Source organism: Cololabis saira, chromosome 20, assembly GCF_033807715.1.
Source record: "Cololabis saira isolate AMF1-May2022 chromosome 20, fColSai1.1, whole genome shotgun sequence".
Taxonomy (NCBI): Eukaryota; Metazoa; Chordata; class Actinopteri; order Beloniformes; family Belonidae; genus Cololabis; species Cololabis saira.
The window spans coordinates 14,921,765-14,938,171 of NC_084606.1; the positions used below are offsets into that span (position 1 = coordinate 14,921,765).

The 16,407-nt window shown below is 41.4% G+C and overlaps 2 protein-coding genes across 4 annotated transcripts; both read left to right on the forward strand.

Annotated features, from left to right (window-relative positions):
• The first annotated feature begins 4,017 nt into the window (after positions 1 to 4,017).
• LOC133420160 (uncharacterized) lies at positions 4,018 to 5,489 on the forward strand. Of its 2 annotated transcripts, XM_061709756.1 has the most exons (4): positions 4,018 to 4,078; positions 4,184 to 4,900; positions 5,008 to 5,118; positions 5,201 to 5,489. In XM_061709756.1, the coding sequence occupies exons 1-4, from the start codon at positions 4,024 to 4,026 to the stop codon at positions 5,320 to 5,322; spliced, it is 1,005 nt and encodes a 334-aa protein (XP_061565740.1). In that variant the 5' UTR covers positions 4,018 to 4,023; the 3' UTR covers positions 5,323 to 5,489. The 2 variants fall into 2 exon arrangements, with proteins under 2 accessions (XP_061565740.1, XP_061565739.1); XM_061709755.1 differs by having other exon boundaries at positions 5,008 to 5,489.
• Positions 5,490 to 11,000: 5,511 nt separating this feature from the next.
• On the forward strand, positions 11,001 to 13,102 carry LOC133420182 (uncharacterized). 2 transcript variants are annotated; one of them, XM_061709783.1, is made up of 5 exons: positions 11,001 to 11,064; positions 11,183 to 11,914; positions 12,040 to 12,162; positions 12,250 to 12,287; positions 12,384 to 13,102. In XM_061709783.1, the coding sequence occupies exons 1-5, from the start codon at positions 11,007 to 11,009 to the stop codon at positions 12,510 to 12,512; spliced, it is 1,080 nt and encodes a 359-aa protein (XP_061565767.1). In that variant the 5' UTR covers positions 11,001 to 11,006; the 3' UTR covers positions 12,513 to 13,102. The 2 variants fall into 2 exon arrangements, with proteins under 2 accessions (XP_061565767.1, XP_061565766.1); XM_061709782.1 differs by having other exon boundaries at positions 12,040 to 12,287.
• The last annotated feature ends 3,305 nt before the right edge of the window (positions 13,103 to 16,407 follow it).

Consider the following 16,407-nt stretch of genomic DNA (forward strand, 5'->3'; position numbering starts at 1 on the left):
TTACGCCTGGCCCAGCAAAGAGTTGGGGCTGGTGTAGCACCAGTTTTGAGAGCCAGGAGCCGGTGCTTAGGCTGTGTAAAACCAAAGAACTGGTGCTAAGTCTGGCTCTAGCCCAGAACCAGCCCTGGAACCAGCTTGGTGTAAAAGGGGTATGACTGACCAGCGTTTCAGTTCCTCTTCCAGATCTACTCAGAGCTCACAGCAGCTGGTTTTCTGGTATTCGCTCTCCTGCCACTCTGATCGTTACCACTGAGTACCACTGAGTTGGCTTTAAAAAAGACTTTTACTGATCACTCCGTGCCATTGTGCTGTATTTGGGTCTGCCGCACACCCTTGTCACAGGGTGTGAGGACAGCAACCTCAACCTGGAGATGATAGTGGAAATGAGTAAGGAGAGGAGGCCTCATCAGCCACTGCTTATCCAGGGATAGGAATTGGAGGGGTTGAGCAGCTATAAATATCTGGGGGTCTGCATCAGCGAGGACCTCACTTGGACACGTAACACTATACAGTTGGTGAAGAAAGGTCATCAGCCCCTTTAGTTCTTGAGGAGGCTGATGAAGGTTGGCATGCTTATTACTCGCGTACCTTTGTTCTCAGTCTGTCAGTGCGGCAGGTATTGAGGTCATGGTAGGATGTGGAGATGCCGATACCCCCACATGAGTGCACCTTAAGCATCACACCACAAAGACATCCGCAAATGGACAAGTGGGTCATCAGGTTTCATTTCATAGAATTAAGGCACCGTCAGACGAATGATACTAATGCTGCTACACAAATTAATCCAAATCTATTTGGACTGGAAGTCAAAACAACATATGAACAGAACAGAGTACACTTGCTTTATCATGTATCATAAATACAACTTCTGTATACACTAGTTTAGAATGACAGTCGCATGCACCAGTGAAAACAAGTAGAAGTTGGGAGTTTGGAGAAGTTTGGAGCATGCACACTTAAATGTATTACATTAAATTCTAGTCCTTGGATGGTGCAATAAACAAAAAAAGGAGTGTGGAATGCAGGACACTTTATGCACTAAATGGTCACCACTTTTTTCATGTCTTTGGCACTTATAATGTAGGTAAGAGATTACAGCATTGTGTGGGAGGAGCTATGGTATTGTATGGGAACGTCTGGAGTAGCAAAGAAGCATGTTAAAGTGGTGCAAGACAGGCAGGGGTGAGGTGTGCTGTAAGGCCGCGTTCAGACTGATTCATATCTGATTCCTTCTCATATCCGATTTTCAGGACTGACTGGCCACACTGTTTTTTAGCAAGTGTCCAAATCGCATCTGGCTCTGTTCAGACTGGGCCACATCATTGACTGATCTGACGGGTTGCCGTAGCAACGACGTCGGAGCGGAGGCGTCACCCAGCGCGTGTATTGTGTGCCGTCATGTAATTGCGACAACAAAAACAATAATAAGATGGAGCCAGCTCACCACAGATTAATGAGGCATTTCGTTTCTTCCTCTGTCCAAGGACTGCTGTTTTCGGCATCTTCCGACTCCTCCATACCTGTAACGTAGCTCCACAACTCGAAATGGGCGGGTGGTTTGGCGCATGGGTATGGTCTGGCGTCGCGTAGAGTGACGTCACGGACAGTCAAAACCGATCTGAGTGTTTGGAGCTGTTCAGACTGAGACTGCCCAAATGCGATATGAATGCGATATGAAACTACCTCCCGGAGGTGGTTTCGATCTGGTTTGCAAAAATCGGATCTCATGCGGTTTGGGACTGTTCAGACTTCAAAAGAGTCATCCAGTTTCAATCTGGATGGGCTAAAAATCGGATATTGGCTGGCAGTCTGAACGCGGCCTAAGATTGACGGCGGAGTTCAAGGTGGAGGTGGGACTGCACCAAGGATCAGCTCTGACCCCCTTCTTGCTTGCTTTAGTGATAGATCGGCTGACAGATGATTTTAGACAGGAAGCTCCATGGACTATGAGCAGGGAGCAGGTGGAGGAAAATCTAGAGAGGTTGAGGTAGCATGCACTGGAAAAAACAGGAATGCAGGTAAGCCGCAATGAGACAGCATACAAGTGTAAGAAGGGGAGGAACCCAAGTGAGCAGTGAGACTTCAGCTAGCGAGATACAGAAGGTTGAAGATTTTAAGTACTTAGGGTCGACAGTCCAGAGCAATGGACAGTGTGGAAAACAGGTGAAGAAGTCTGTCCAAGCAGGTTGGAACAGGTGGGGAAAAGTGTCTGGGGTGAAAACAGACCCCTGTAAAAGTCTATCAGCAAAAATAAAATAAAAGACAATGGTGAGACCTTTGATGTTATGGTTTAGAGCTGGGGTGTTGAACACACTTCAAATTGATGGATGATCATTAGCTTGCTATCGATGTCTGCAGATTTCTGTAAAAGTGTATCAGGGTGTGTTGTAGTAAGGAAACATTTAAAACATGCAAAACGGCAGCCCTTGAGGACTGGTGTTTGACACCTCTGGTTTAGTGACTGTGGCACTGATGAAAAGAGGGATGCAGAGTTGGAGGTAGCAGAGGTTAAAATGGTGAGGGAGAAATGAGGATTGATAGGATCATGAATGAGTACATGAGAGGGACAGCACATTTTAGATGTTTGGAGATAACGTCAAAGAGGCCAGACTAAGGTGGTTTTAAAATGCCCATAGGAAGGATAGTGAATAGTCGGTAGAAGGACGATAAGGTTGGAACTGCCAGGCGGGAGACATGCAGGTAGACCAAATAGGAGAGATTTATGGGTGCAGTGAAAGAGGACATAAATTAATGAATTAATTAATATCCCTTGGAGGATTAATTAAAGTACATTACTACTACTACTACTACTACTACTACTACTACTACTAATACTACTACTACTAATAATACTACTACTATATTTGCAGAGAAATTTCATTGAATGAAGAAAGTTGATATAAGAGAAGAGGATGCACATGATAGAGTTAGATGGAAACATATGCTAGTTGCTGTGGCGACCCATGGGGAACAGCTGAAAGAAAAAAAAGGTCTTGAGACTACCTCTGTTTTGAATGATTTGTAGGATAGCAGTGCATCTTTATTCCATAATCGCCGTTTGAAAGCAGCTTTAGTTGAGTAACATTGCTTTTACAGTGAATGCAGAAAAGAAATGAAGCAGTACAATAAGAGCCTTTTATGTCCAAGCTTTTGTTTTCTGTCAATCAGTGTGGAAAGTACTGAGGTTGCGGCAGGATGTAGAGGTGATAACACTCCTACACAAATGCACCTGAATCCAGACACCACAAGAATGCAGATAGATAGTGGAACATATCAGAGCCGGGCCGGGGGGCGGGGCATATGACCGGGCCCTTTGTATATATACAATGCTTTATAGCTAATATGAACCAAGTGGTGCCACAAAAAAAAAAATCTTGCGGGCGGGGCCTGCTGCCTCAGGGGCAGGCCCCATTGGGCCCCGGGCCGGGGGAATACCGCCCCCCCCCAGCTCCCCTTGAAGCTCCGCCCCTGGTGGCATATAATTACATAATATTGCAGCGTATCAATGAAAGTTTCAAGTGTAGATTAAAAAGAAAAAAAAAATATGATGTGCAATGTGGAAAGAGTTCCGATGTGCATCTGCAGAGTTTAAAATGATTTGAAAAATACATTTAGCTCATGTAGTACCAATAGAATAATGCAAAGTTTGCTTTCTAATTCAATTCTGTAAGCGACTTTTGCCGCATTGCTTCATAGGAAAGCTTTTTGTTGAGTTATGAAAAGTACAAATGACTGAATTCTCATTGTTAAATGTCATGTAATTAGAGCCCACTCTTTGTTGTTTCAGATTAAAATATAAATAAGTTCAATCAGAATGAGAGGTGTAAGAGTATGAAAGTTTACATTTCTTTCACCGTCCTTATCTTGTCAATCTTTGAGTCTGTAGGTGTCTGTGAGTATGTGTTTATGTTTCCAAAGAAGGACAGACTGTGTCACTTCAGATGGGCCAATCAAACACAGTCTTGTGTCTCAAAAGTAGAGAAAGCTTCAACATTTTTTCATTCGAGGTGAGCATCACACACGATGACTTCTGCACAGTTTTTCTTCTGTGTGACATGTTTGTTTATAGGGAAAATGGGTGAGTTTGGATTCAGCCAAATCTTTTTCATACAAATATTTCTTTATCTGAAGGTTATGTCAGATTCTTTCAAACTTTAATGACTTTATATTTATTCATTTACAGATTCAGTTTCAGCTCACGAGATTAACCTGAAACCATCCTCATCTGATCGTAATGAGAGACGTTTTATTTCAGCACATGTTGGAGACAATGTGACTTTGAGATGTTTCTGTGATTCAGATTCACCCTGGTTCTTCTGGTATATGCAACCTCTGGGAGAGAAACCCATGCTCCTCTCTAGCTTTTATGTGTTCGGGAAGAAAGTCACTTTGAAGGGTAAATTTGAGAAGAATCCACGCTTCAGTCTAAATACAGAGAATCGTAATCATCACTTGATAATTTCAGATCTGAAATTATCAGACTCAGCGACTTACTACTGTGCAACTAGCTATGCAGTGGATCTGGATTTTGCGGAGGGTACTGTAGTGATTGTGAAGGACAAAGATTTAAACATCCAGGCGTTGATCAATCAGTCGTCATCTGAGACCATCCAGCCAGGAGACTCAGTGATGCTGAAATGTACAGTACAGACTTGGAGCTGTAATGGAGAACATCGTGTTTACTGGTTCAAAGAGTCAGAAGAATCTCATGCAGGACTCATTTACACTCATGGAGGCAGGAATGATCAGTGTGAGAGGAATCCCGACTCAGAAATACACACTTGTATGTACCAACTGCCGATGAAGGACCTGAATGTGTCTCATGCTGGGACCTACTACTGTGCTGTTGCTTCATGTGGACACATACTGTTTGGGAATCGGACCAGGCTGGACTTTTCATGTAAGTAATAATTTTGAAGACTTGCCGTAACAGATATCATAACAAAGTCCGTATGAAGGCAAGAATAAAAGCTGAAATCTTTGTTTCTGGTGCCTTCTCCCCTGTAGCTAGCTCTGTTCTGGTGTACTTCTTGACTGGAACTTTAGCGGTCACCACCATCCTTGTTATTCTACTGATATCTCTAGTTTGCAAGATGAGCAAAAGAAATCAATGCACAGGTATTGAAACAAAGACACCTTTTATATGTTCTTCTGAGCATGTCCTTTCAGTAACAGACCAATTTCTGTGTTTCACAACCAGAGGAGAGGTTTCCAGCTCCCCCCACAGCAAGCACAGGAGTAGGGCTTTTCCTTCTCAAATTACAAGTTACATTTGTGTACATTGTCAGCATTGTTTCATTATTTTCAGGGTCCCTATTGTGATCTTTCGTCTTTAATCTGTTTTGCTTCTAGAGTACAGGTGGAGACACACACGGTCCAGAGTATGCTGCTTTAGATCTTAACCAGATCAACAGATCCAGAAGACAGAGGAGCACCACCACGACTGACTGCGTTTATTCCAGTGTGCAACAGTAGGATGAAATTTAGACAAAATATTCAAGATTTGTTTTCCATTCAGACTCAGAACTCAGGTCAGGATGTGTTTGTTGCATATAATATAGATACAATAAAATATAATCCAGAAGTCTTATCCATGCCTAGTGTTGTGTTTTTTTGTAAGTTTTACTGACATCCAAGATTATTTTCCAGTCCCTTTAAGATACAAACTACAGGAGCACGGCTAATCAGGCCGATGTGTAGTTTTAACCCGGTATGGTATGTTTTTTACATGTAGTTATACTGGATGTAACTTTAACACTGTGCTTCGAATTAGGTACCCTGGGTTAGGTACCTTAATCTCCATTAGGTCTCAAAATTTTAACTTGACATTTATAATTTTACTGGGGGTTAAAATCAACGGTTTTGGTCTCCAGAACAACATTTCACATTCATTCATGAGGTGAATTTAAGATGTAAAATAAAAAAATAAAACATTTATAAATAACAAAGGCCTTTTTTTAATGTATGCATTCATTTATTCACCATATAACAGTCTATTGGGTCAAATATCTTAATGTCTTGCTGCCATGACATTCCTTATGACTGCCAGAGTCATCATGGAGGCAGACAAACCCTAGGTATGCAGATTACTCTAATTCTCTCCCTGCTTGGTAGTAAGGACTGTCAGTATTACAATTATACTGCTACCAAAAAGGAAGGAGGGGATCATTGATTTCAGAGAGATGGTGAATCGATACATGCACTTGAGAACCATTATTGATGACATACTCAACTTTGACACCAATACTAATGCTGTGTCAATCAAGGCCTACCAGTACATTTTTTTATTGTTAATTGTGGAGTTTTAATGTTGATGTTGATGTTGCCGCTAATAGTAAAGTGTTTTTTTTTAATACTCAGAGGTATCAGCAACAACATGCCAGAAGCCCATAAGCCATTTTTCTCATGATTGTTTGTAGCTTTTTCTTTTTTTAGATATATATAAAGGGGATAGGAGCAAGGGGGCATGAGAGAGACACAAGACAACACACAAGGGGCACACAAGCGTTTGGCATTCGGAAAGACAGAAAATAAACAAGAACAAGCAGAGACACAAACAGCGACCATTCCAGGGGGGGGTGACGACATCCACTGCCAATCCAGGAAGCAGGAACACACGGAAACACACGTCAAGCACTGGAAATCTGTAACAAAAAACCACAAACAGAACACGAAACCGGCACGGAGCCAACCAAAACATGAACAGCAATCGACCCAAATCTTGAGATCTGATCGCAGTCTGAGCTAAGCTACCGCTACCGCTACCTAACCCCAAAAACTAGAGAGCCAGCATGCAGGTGAACAAGCCAGTGTGTATGTCTATGTGCGTGTGTGTGTGTATGTATATGATCATGCGTGTGTGTGTGTGTGTGTGTGTGTGTGTGTGTGTGTGTGTGTGTGTATGTATATGTTTGTGTGGCTGTGTATGTGACTGTGTATGTGACTAAGGGCCGACAACTTTCACATGCTCCTCCATTTTCACTTCTCTTCTCCGCTACTCACCGCCCCCCCCATGCCTATCCAGCTACAATGGGAGTCTACCATGCCCAGGAAGAGAAACAGAGAGAAGTGCTGAAGGAGCTGCTGACCCAAAATCCCAGCCTACTGTTTTGTCCTTGTAGATTATATAATATTATATCTTGAAGCAGTGCCTTTTCACAGCATTTCTGCAAAAAGTGTTGTGCCGGTATCTCCCTAAAGGGAATCGGAAACTGACCAGGGGCCTCATTTATAAAGCTTGCTTGCACACAAAACAGGGCTTGAAAGATGCGCAAGCCACCTTCTACGCAAAGGTTGGGATTTAAAAAGAAAAAACTAACTGAAAAATGTGCGTATCTCTACGACAACCCTGACCCTCCCGTAGGAACATACTTAAGATATGGGGAACTGGCGACGCAGGCAGTGAGGTGGTGAAATGAAGCCATATTCATGTCATACTCTTAATAATGTCATCACATATCAGACTTATAATAAAATAGTGCTGATCGTGTCCCTCTGTGTGTGAAGGACAGTGTCAGTCAGGTGGTGCTGCTGCAGCCGCGGTGCAGGGCGCCGTGCAGGGCGCCGTGCTGGGCGCCGTGCTGGGCGCCGTGCCGGGTGATGAGGGAACCTCCTCATCACCCACCGGCCACTTCCAACCGTAGAGTGACTGAGGACAGAACAAATGAGGGGCTCCGTAGAGCGTTTAGCGTTAAAGGGACACAGATTTTTAAAAATATATAATGAGTTTTACGCGCGCATGAAACCTTTATGTGCGGGTGTAAGCCTAAATTATGGTTCCGCGTTAAAACGACGCAGAGCCTACGCCGTAGGGTACGCGGCGACGCGCACCTACGCTGTAGGCTCTGCGTTGGTGTGACGCGGAACCATAAATCAGCCTTGAGCAGCACTGAGGGGAAAGGGGAGGGGAGGAGGGGGAGCGGGGCTGCCGTCCTGTCTTCGCATCGCCTTTGCACAGGGTGTCTTGATGATTTGCAATTACAGGCTGAGCCTATCGTTAGTTTTTAAACTGTAAAAAGTGGGGGGGACAAAAACATGATTTTGGAAAGTAGGGGGGACATGTCCCCCCTGTCCCCAGTGGAAATTACGCTGTGGCACTCACGGCATTTAGCGCAGCAACGGCGTGCTGCCACTCACTCGCTTTATTTTATACTATTTATATACTTTTTCTACTTTTACTGTGACCACCAAATAATGTTGTTTTCCTGTCCTCCACCTCATCCACAACATCTCGATCTCAGTCTCCGTGAAATTTAGTCGCACGGTTGCTCGACACATCTCATTCATCCTGATGCCCAAACAGGCTGCAGGAAGCCACTGCGCATGCTCAGCAGGCTCATTCATATGCAAATACTACTTTGCATTGCCCATATATGGTAAAAAGTGGGCGTGTAGAGGGCGGGATATGAGGCAAATTCTTTATAAAGCAAACATTGCGTGCAAGTGTGCGTGCACACGGTTTTATAAATCCAGATTTTATTTTGCGCCCGCCATTTCCGGCTTTTGGGTTTACGTGCACTTTTAGTTTGAATTCTACGCACTCTTTTATAAATGAGGCCCCAGGGCTTGTTTTTCATTTCTTGCTCTTACTCTGAACCCTGGGTTGCACAGAGAGTGGAACACCAACAGCGCTGCGTCAGCCACTGCCAGCCACTCTCAGGAGTTTTTGATCATAGCGGTTCCAGTGCTAGTGCCAGACTTACCACCAGTTCTATGGTTTTTAGGCCACCAGCTGAGAAGGACCCACTGATTGGTGACATGAAAACGGGTGCTATGCTGGCACCCAAACCTTGCTGGGCCAGATACAAAAACTACTACACGAGTGTGTGGTTATTGTAACCAAACACAATTATGCAACTGTCATATTTAAACAAACTCCATGAGTTTAAAACATATAAACACTGGGAAATTCTAGATGCGTTCTTACTGATTTAACCATGCAATCAAAGATAAATATACTGTACAGCAAACATGTGACTCTGAAAAGACTTACTTTCATCCTGAAATCTAAACACTATCCATATTTATGATGGAAAGTTGCATGAAGTTGATTCCGGGCTCCAAACAAGATTTTTTGGACCAGGATCAGCATCTGCACATAATGAGATTCAATTTCCATTAATTTTATTCATTATCCATGCTCCTTTGATGGATTTCCTGCTTCTGCTTTGGTGACGTCATAAATGACATAGGGTCCTGGCTCTCCGGAGCTCTCCTGCCAGATGAAAATCAATCCATTTCTTTGTAGAACCTGTTTCAAACTGGCTCCAGCACCAATTTTGAGTTGGTTGAAAAGCCCTATGTTAGTTGCCACCATTCTATTCAATGAGAATGATCAGACAGCCCACGTCATGCTGTGTCCCAGAATCAACCGTCCACTGTGCTCCACTGGAAATATCCGTTGAGTCTATTCTGGCGCTTGGCAGCTGCTTACTACTGCATCAACTTACAAACAATAGATCAAACTGATAAGAAGTCAGTTTAGAAATAATATTAAATACTGCAGCATTTGAAAGCAATCTGCTTTGGAAACGCTCGCTGTGGGACTTGAGGTAAAAGAACCGTAGACTTTAAGTATACTATATCCTGTAAAAATCAATGTGTATGGTCATATAACCATATATGAAAATTGACAATTTCTGCCATTCTGATTGTCAAAAGTGATCAGCTTAAGTGCAACTGTAAATAGATCTAGGAAGCATCTGAAGATGTGCTAAGATGTGATCACTCAATCCACATTTGGAGATGGTCTGGACCAATTGTGATGACCTTCTTTTACCAGTGTAAATCATCCTGGAAGTGTGACACCATAAGTATGAAACTGTCAAAGGTTATTCTTTATAAAACCACATATAGGAACCATAATAACTGACAACACCACACCCTTGTGTGTTACTGCCACCATGATCCATCCAGGTTGGTCTAGAAGGGTCTAACTGTGGTCACTGCAGGTGATTGACAGTTATTATTTGTGCTGTTTTAAATTACTCTCTAAATGTATTTTATTTTCATTTCTAGCGGATAGGAACAGTGTTTCTTTTGTTTTTTTCTGGTGATTATTATAACCCGGTTCGTTTAGGGGGAGGTAACATTAAACATTATGCATACATTTGTAGCCTTATACAATTTTACTGGATGATGTGCATAGAACTTCAACAGTGCAATTGTATTGGATTTACTATTTGATTATGGAAGGCAAAATTGTTTTATTTCCCGGGCTGTATGAATGTATGCGTGTCTGTGTGTGTGTGTGTGTGTGTGTGTGTGTGTGTGTGTGTGTGTGTGTGTGTGTGTGTGTGTGTGTGTGTGTGTGTGTGTGACTTGCTTTTACAGCCAGCCCCTGGTGATGATTAAAGGAACTGCATCTGTTGCAACTACCACAATGGCGACGGTTCAGCCAGCCAGTTGTAAACTCTCGATCACAACGTGTAACTTTCCGAAGCCAAATGAAATAAAACAAAATCAAAAACACCCCTGCAGGGCAAAATTTGGTCCAACCAATGGAACTTATGGCCACAGCAATGTCCATGCAGCCATACACAACTCGAATGACTGTGCACGTACCTCCAGAGATTGTTACACAGATAAAACACAAGGAAAAAACCTCTGTGTGTGGGGGTGAACGACAGAACACGCTACTGTCAGACATGATGACAGACATGTATCACCTGTGAGATGTATCTGTTTTATGCCAAGTCTCTGGCTTATGTATTTTTCTACTCTACATTGTACGACATTAAAATGCATATAAATGTCAATTCTGAATTTAACCCCAAAATAAAAAAGGATTATAATTTATATAGCCTCAAAGTTCCTATCTCTTCACCTATCACCGTCCTAATCTTGTCAATAACCAACTTTGACTCTGTAGGTGTCTGCCACTATGCGATTATGTTTCCAAAGAAGGACAGACTGTGTCACTTCAGACGGACCAATCAAACACAGTCTTGTCTCTTAAGAGAGGACAAAAGCATCAAGCTTCTTCTCATTCCACACGAGAATCACACATGATGACATCTGCACAGTTTTTCTTCTGTCTGACATGTTTGCTGTTAGGGAAAATGGGTGAGTTGGGAGTTTTGACACGTTTTTATACATATTTTTTAATTAAAGCTTATGTAATGTTTTTGCTGATATTTTTCAAATATAAGTGATTGTTTTTTTTTATTGTATTCTATTTCAGTTCAGAGGAGTCATCTGACCCCATCAAGATCTTCTCCATCTGTTACTCAAGACAGTGGTTTTATATCAACTAATATTGGAGACACGATAACTTTGCGTTGTTTCTATAATCACTCAACGCTGCTTTTCTGGTACATGCAACCTCTGGGAGAGAAACCAAAGCTCATTTCTACCTTCTATGACTATGGCATGGTAACCACCTTTCATGATAAATTCAATAACAATTCACGCTTCAGTCTTGATACAAAAAATGATAAACATCACTTGACAATATCAGATCTGACATATTCAGATTCTGCGACTTACTACTGTGCAATTAGCTCCGAAGCGGTCTTGATTTTTGGCGACGGTGCTACTGTCAGTGTGAAAGGTTCAGGTTTTAATCTTCAAGTTTTGGTGCATCAGTCAGCCCCTCAGATCATGCAGACAGGAGACTCGCCCTGGCTCCCTCTGAACTGTGCAGTGCACAGTATCGCTGTGAAATGTGATGGAAAACAAAACAAACACACTCTTTACCGGTTCAAAGACTCAGAGGATGTACACCCAGCATACATTTACGCTCACGGAGAAAATAATGATCAGGGTGAAAGGAAATCCAACAAAGAGTCACAGTCATGCGCGTACAACCTGCCGAACATGAACCTAACTTTGTCTGATCCTGGGACCATCTACTGTGCTGTTGCCTCATGTGGACACATATTATTTGGAAATAAGACCAAGGTGGACGCCCCACGTGAGTAATAATATTGATGAATTGCCATTTGTGGTTTTTAAAGATATAATTTATTGATACATGAGGACAAATAATAATAGTAAAAAAGAAAATCGGACCTCTCTGATGTGCCTGGCTGTCTACAGGCGAGGTGGACTCAATTCTGGTGTATTTCCTGACTGGAGCGTTGATTTTCACCACCATCCTAGTTGTTTTACTGATTATCGCAGTGCACCAGATGAACAAAACAAGTCGTTGCCAATCTGCAGGTACAGAAATGAAAACTATTAAGTCTTTTCCTCTGTTTCCACTGAACATGTCTTCAATAACAGACCATTTTTGTATTTCACAACCAGACGAAAGATTTCCAGCCCCCCCCACTGCAGACGTTGGGGTAAGAATTACCTTTTTACCAGGTCAATTTCAATTCAAGTTTTGCTTTGCCACCTGGGTCCATATTGTGATCTTTCTCTATGCGTTTTGTTTTTAGTGGAAAAACCAAGATGCAGACAACCCCCAATATGCTGCTTTAGATCTTAACCAAGTCAACAGATTAAGAAGACAGAAGAGCAGCGCCGAGAGTACTTGTGTTTATTCCAGTGTGAAGCAGCTGAACTAAATGTAGATATTCAATCAAGATATCTTAGTTTTACATTCAAGACCAGTGCTCAAGGTACTTATTTAATGATATCATGTTTTTAGCTTTCCTTTGGTCCACAGCCAAAATGTAAAAACTTTTAAAGGTTAGATAAGGTTTGGAATTGAATACATGTAAGAACCTTTATTCTCTTTGAAGTGTCAAACAAAGTTTGTATGTAAATACTGTTTTCCTTTTTCAGCTAAAATATGTTTGATACAATATTACTATCTTTAATTACAAATGTCCTTGTTTTCTGGATCAGCTGTGCTGCGCAGCTTTAAAATTCTTGTTGTTTTTTGCACATTTGCTCTGCTGCACTCCAAGACAATGTATTTGGTCTCATATACAGCTGCATCTACAAATATTGTGCTCTCAAACTTCTTTGTACTTGAAAACTCTTTCACTCATGCATTCAGTTATGTTCAGTTTATGCAAAAAGGATGCTTGCATCCTTTTATCTTTTTCCACCTGTGAAAAAAGAACGTATTAATGTAAACTACAGTTATGCATATTAAATGTTGTGACGCAATTTCAAGTATGAATAATGCAAAGAAATTAAACTACTTTCAAACCGGGTGAGTTGTTGCCTTTTTTAAAAAACGTTATATCTTACAATATAATTGAAGCACTGTTTGTGGGTGAGTTTGTGCTCAGGTGAATATTACTTACTGTAAGACAAAAGCCACTTGTAAACCCACAAGCCTGCAACTGAAATGTCTGAAAGGACCACTGCATGCTGATAGAACTGAGATGACATTTTCTTTTTAGTTGTCTATCCTGTTGAAAGAAACAACACCTACATCTCAGTTCAAATCCACATTGTGTTCACAGTTAATGTTTTAATGTTTTTAACTTGTGTTAACCATTGTAGCCATACTGTTGTGACTTACTTTCATCAATTATCTTTATTGTCTCACACCACACAGTGTACATACTTTTAGTCCAAGGAAAAAATCTCAATCTGAGTGTTCCCATGTCTGCTAAACACTCTTTTATCTGGGGTTTTGTTAGATGATAGCGTTTAGTTAAACCAAATTATCAAAATTGTTAACTTGATCAATAAACCCAGATTTTCTGAATATGTGTACAATTTTATGGAAAAGGGGCAGTCATCACAGATTAACAAGGTCAGGAATTGTAAAATCTTCTCTTCTTATCCCACAAAAAGGAAAAAATTACAGCTGTAAACTTAAAGAGGAATTTAAACAGTCCAGACCCTAATATGGACCGATCTGACTCCTCTTTGTTAATTTAATTTAATTTAATGTGCTCTTATCTATTTTACTCTGTTTTTAGCTTTTTACTATTTTTATCATGTTTTATTTTACTCATTGTGCAGCACTTTGTTAACCTTGTTGTTTTTAAAATGTGCAATACAAATAAAGTGGATTGGATTGGATTGAATTTATAAGAACACAGCACCTTTCTTGATGTCAAAACCCTTGAAGAAGTAAAGCACCTTCTTTCGGCATAGTGGGAAGGTGTCAAATCGATCTCTAACTCATGTGCTGGAAAGCCCCTGATGTGTGCCTTGTTTATCTTTCACAACTTATATGGTTTTAGTTCAAATTCATATGTGTCATTTAAATTAATATTTTGGAAAAGTGACCTGCCCATGACAGCAACCAATCGACAGGCCTGTACATATCGTAAAACACCAAATAAAGGCCCAGGCGTTTATTTGCTTAAATTGCTCAAATCAAAAGGCGTTTATTTGGGACCTGCGTTCATTAATTGTGTGTCTTCATTCAACCCAAATCTTATTGTGCGTCTTCGATCTAGCCAGCTAGCGCTAGGCGCGAACTGCTCCTCGTCGTCAGCTATGGTCTGATACAACCCTTTTCCCATCACTCGTATAATCTTGCACGACTCATGCTGGTGTCTGGCACGCTTGTGAAGTATCCAAACTAAGGGATGAGAGAAAGGCAAAAAAAGGAGGGGAAAAGAGGTGAGCAAAGAGCTAAAGGCTACGAGCTTACCTCCTTTCCCCTCCTTTTTTTTCCTCTCTATTTGATACACAAGCCGCTCAACTTCATAACACGTCATCAGGGAGGTCTATACACTTTTCAATTCGTTTTAAGTCATTTTTTTGTGTTTAGGTCGGCTATATTTACATACGGTAGAATATTTTTTTGATCCACGAGAAAAAAAACAATGTTTGACAAAGCCTTTATTTAGAATGGGCGTTGAATATAAAAAATATTTTGCGACTATTGGGACCGGCGGCAAAATTGGGACTCGGCCATTATTTGAAGTTTTACGGCATGTGTTACAATTTCAACTCAATTCAAATTAAAAAATACTTTATTAACCTACATAGGGAAATTAATTAATTGATTATTCAATTAATTTATTGACATAACAATATGAACTCATTTACAGAATCAAAATGACGAGAACATTTCATAACAAGTCATTGAAATCTGTCCTTGTGTCCCAAGGGATTTGACATACAAACTCATTGCTTCCCATACTTCCTTGTGTAGAGGTGTAAGAAAACCATATCTTTTTTATTTAATGCATTGATATGCTCAGGGGTGTCTCTGGCATGAAAAGTCTAGTGGAGCACAGCAGACTAAAGTTATATATAGCTTCTCACGTTTCTGTGATGCTGCCCACAACCCAAATTTGCTCTGTATTAAATGTAATTCTGCTACATGTAAATGATCATGGAGCACTGCTCCACCAAAATAAGAGGTGCCATGCCCTCAGAATTATTGTTTTTTTTTCCCAGACATCACAAATGTAAATCATGTTGTGTGAATGGATCCATATACACATAAAGTCTATAATTGCACACATTTACCATAAATATGACAATTTCTACCAATTCGGGCCGCATGCAGTCATTTTGGCCCCACTGTTCCCAAATGCAGAGATGCATCTGGACATTGCTGCTTTCTCCAGATGCCTTGGAAAGCCTTGGACCGTCAAGAACAAACAAGGACAGTTTTATTAGTCAAGAAGTCTTCACAAATATGGGGCCTTGGAAGCTCAGTGGGTTGAGCGGGGGCCATTTGTAGAGTTTATTGTCCTCATGCAGGCAGCGCAGGTTCAAATCCCGGCCTGTCGCTCTATATTGCAATGTCTCCCCCACTCTCTCTACCCATTTCCTGTCTACCTACTTTCTCTATAAAGGCCACTAGTGCCACAAAAAACCTTTAAAAAAAGTCCTCATAAATATGACAATGAATACATCTACAGATTGACATTGACTAGCTTCCGATCCATCCAAGGGGCTACATCTGGCCTGGTGCAAAAAGAAGCAGGGAAAATTGCATTTCTTAAACTGACTAGGGACTTGCTCCAGAAGTCCATTTTCACAGCTGTGAAGTAAGAGCTAAGAGGGCATAATCTTATGTTAAAGACAGCATAACCTGTTTTCGCAGAGCACCGTGACTGCCTCTGGTTTGACCTGCTAAGGTCTAGAGGCAAAGGCTGCTGACTGGCTTGTGGCCTTTGGGAGCCAAGTCGGCAGCCAGGAGGCCCAACAGCAGGCACTTTAGATAGTGCTTTTAGTGAACTTTTCTTGAATAAAGACATTAGAGAGCAAAATCATTCTAAAGATATCATGGCTTGTTATGCTAATGATGATTTCAAATGTCTACTAGAACTGGTTCTGGGATGGCCTGGAGGTTTTTAGACACAAATATTAGCAAATCAGCAACCAGCACCTTTGCCTATAGTTAACAACTGCTACTGAGGCTAGCCTCTTTAGCTTGTAGGATGTTACTAACCATGGTAGCAGCTGAAACACCCATCTTCTTAAGCCAAGCCACAGTTCAGTGTGGTCTTGACCCTGCCAAATTAACTTGCTACTACTTGCCTGTAAAGCCCTGTACATAACAGGGGTAACCGATGGATCGCAAATTGT

What these genes read in the sequence shown, in the direction of transcription:
- LOC133420160 (XM_061709755.1), top strand. Translation starts at nt 4,024, where the DNA reads ATGACTTCTGCACAGTTTTTCTTCTGTGTGACATGTTTGTTTATAGGG. An exon ending in TTTGTTTATAGGGAAAATGG is followed by an intron (nt 4,079 to 4,183) that starts GTGAGTTTGGAT and finishes ATTCATTTACAG; the next exon opens with ATTCAGTTTCAGCTCACGAG. An exon ending in GACCAGGCTGGACTTTTCAT is followed by an intron (nt 4,901 to 5,007) that starts GTAAGTAATAAT and finishes TCTCCCCTGTAG; the next exon opens with CTAGCTCTGTTCTGGTGTAC.
- LOC133420182 (XM_061709782.1), top strand. Translation starts at nt 11,007, where the DNA reads ATGATGACATCTGCACAGTTTTTCTTCTGTCTGACATGTTTGCTGTTA. An exon ending in GACCAAGGTGGACGCCCCAC is followed by an intron (nt 11,915 to 12,039) that starts GTGAGTAATAAT and finishes GGCTGTCTACAG; the next exon opens with GCGAGGTGGACTCAATTCTG. An exon ending in CCCCCACTGCAGACGTTGGG is followed by an intron (nt 12,288 to 12,383) that starts GTAAGAATTACC and finishes TTTTGTTTTTAG; the next exon opens with TGGAAAAACCAAGATGCAGA.